Below are 1,632 nucleotides of genomic sequence, written 5' to 3'. Positions count from 1 at the left end.
GTGTGTTCATATCTAAGTAATAGGTCCCTCTTCTGATATAAGAGATGCAATGAATCACAATTCACTATGTATTTCTTTTTATGCATGCAAGACTGTTTATTAGATTTTAAGGTACTGCAGTTATGCATTGAAGCACCATTTCTTATATAAATAAAGTTGAACTTGAATTTGTTGCTTTTTGACATGGTTCTTATAACTTGGAAAGAAGTAGCCCGTCGTGTTGCTAATAATTTATTTATTATTTTCTATTTTATCGAACTTGAGAGTTGCCATATGAAACTCCTGATGCCTGCTAGTATAATTGGTTAGGTCACGTTGTCTTGATTTTCATTTCGTATAATATATAAAGGTGATGTACAAATCAAAATATTTTCTCGTATACATGTACCATAATTTCTCTTAATTTGGAGCTTGATGCTTGGATAACCGAAGTTATATATGCAAGTTATAAATCAAGACACTTTGGACTCCACTTAAATAAAATGGAAATCACAGTATCGATTCCAGTTTCTTTAACTCTGGGTCCAGGTTTTCAAGTTCCGTGTCCTCGTCTGAAGTCCTATATGCATCGGCCATGGCCCTTCCTTTCTCCAGCACGTCAGCTGGAACTGTTTTAAGAAGACTGTAATGGGAAAGAAATATCATGTATCCACTGTCAATTACGAAAGAAATATGAAACTTTAGTGCACATTTTGCATGCTCAAAGTTACCTGTCCAATTCATCAAGCGCAGTACCAATTTTCATTTCCATTGATTTAATTGAAGCTCCTGAATCATTCCTTGAAGCACGCAGAAGTAGGGAATCCAGATCTTCCAAAGCTCTGCAACAAGGAATTATGCTACGCTATAAAATGTGTCTTCTTTTCTTGGTAATTCCAAGAGACAGTGCATATTCTGAAGCACGTGAAATGACATATTGCAAATCTACAACTAAAAATGTTACCTTAAACATCCGTCAACGTTACTGAATGCAGATTTTCCATTCCCAGCATCAGAAGCATATTGTGCTACCTGTACAAACACTTTTATATCTTGCAACTGAATTGTTGTATTTCAACGAAGCTTGTATATCCAAAGCGACAAAAGAATGCTAAGGAGAAGCCAAAGAGAAAAGGATGGAACTCGAGGCAAGGCAAGGAACTATTTAGTGAATATAACATATCAGACGCTGCAACATGACTTTTTAACAGTCTACTACTGTGTCTGAATCTCAAAGTAAAGGAAAATGATGTTCATTACAATCTCCTGCTTTAAGTCCATTTTTCTTCATAAGGAGCGTATAACTTTGCTTATGCACTAAACGTTTTATAATTTTGATGTTCGAATTCTTGTTCCCCTTGGTTCATGTGTTTGTTCGGAGGGAGCAATGAAGAGAATTTCATATCCTTTATTGTACATCCATATCTAAATTCAAGCTAATCAATTTGCTGTTGTGATCGTGCTTATTCATTTCATTTTCTTTTGGGCATATGACGATAGGACTTGCTGTTACTAAACCAAGCCAATTACTTCAGCTTTTGATCAATGTTTCCCGGAATCTCATCAAGAAAAAATTCAAAAATTTAACTAGACAAGTCAAGGTGAGCAATGACGGTACAGAAGAACCTCAACTTACAGCTCGTATATTAATAC

General features: G+C 35.4%; 1 protein-coding gene across 1 annotated transcript; it reads right to left on the bottom strand.

Moving 5' to 3' along the window:
• Positions 1-293: 293 nt before the first annotated feature.
• On the bottom strand, positions 294-1,627 carry LOC111382228 (the record flags this gene model as incomplete). The annotated part of the gene is made up of 4 exons (XM_023006131.1): positions 294-622; positions 711-821; positions 944-1,011; positions 1,616-1,627. Coding segments are annotated over 4 exons (324 nt in total), but the record flags the coding sequence as incomplete, so codon positions are not given.
• Positions 1,628-1,632: the final 5 nt, after the last annotated feature.

Source organism: Olea europaea, unplaced genomic scaffold, assembly GCF_002742605.1.
Source record: "Olea europaea var. sylvestris unplaced genomic scaffold, O_europaea_v1 scaffold24500, whole genome shotgun sequence".
NCBI lineage: Eukaryota > Viridiplantae > Streptophyta > Magnoliopsida > Lamiales > Oleaceae > Olea > Olea europaea.
Note: the sequence above shows the minus strand (reverse complement) of the source record. Positions and strands in the feature narration are given on the sequence as shown.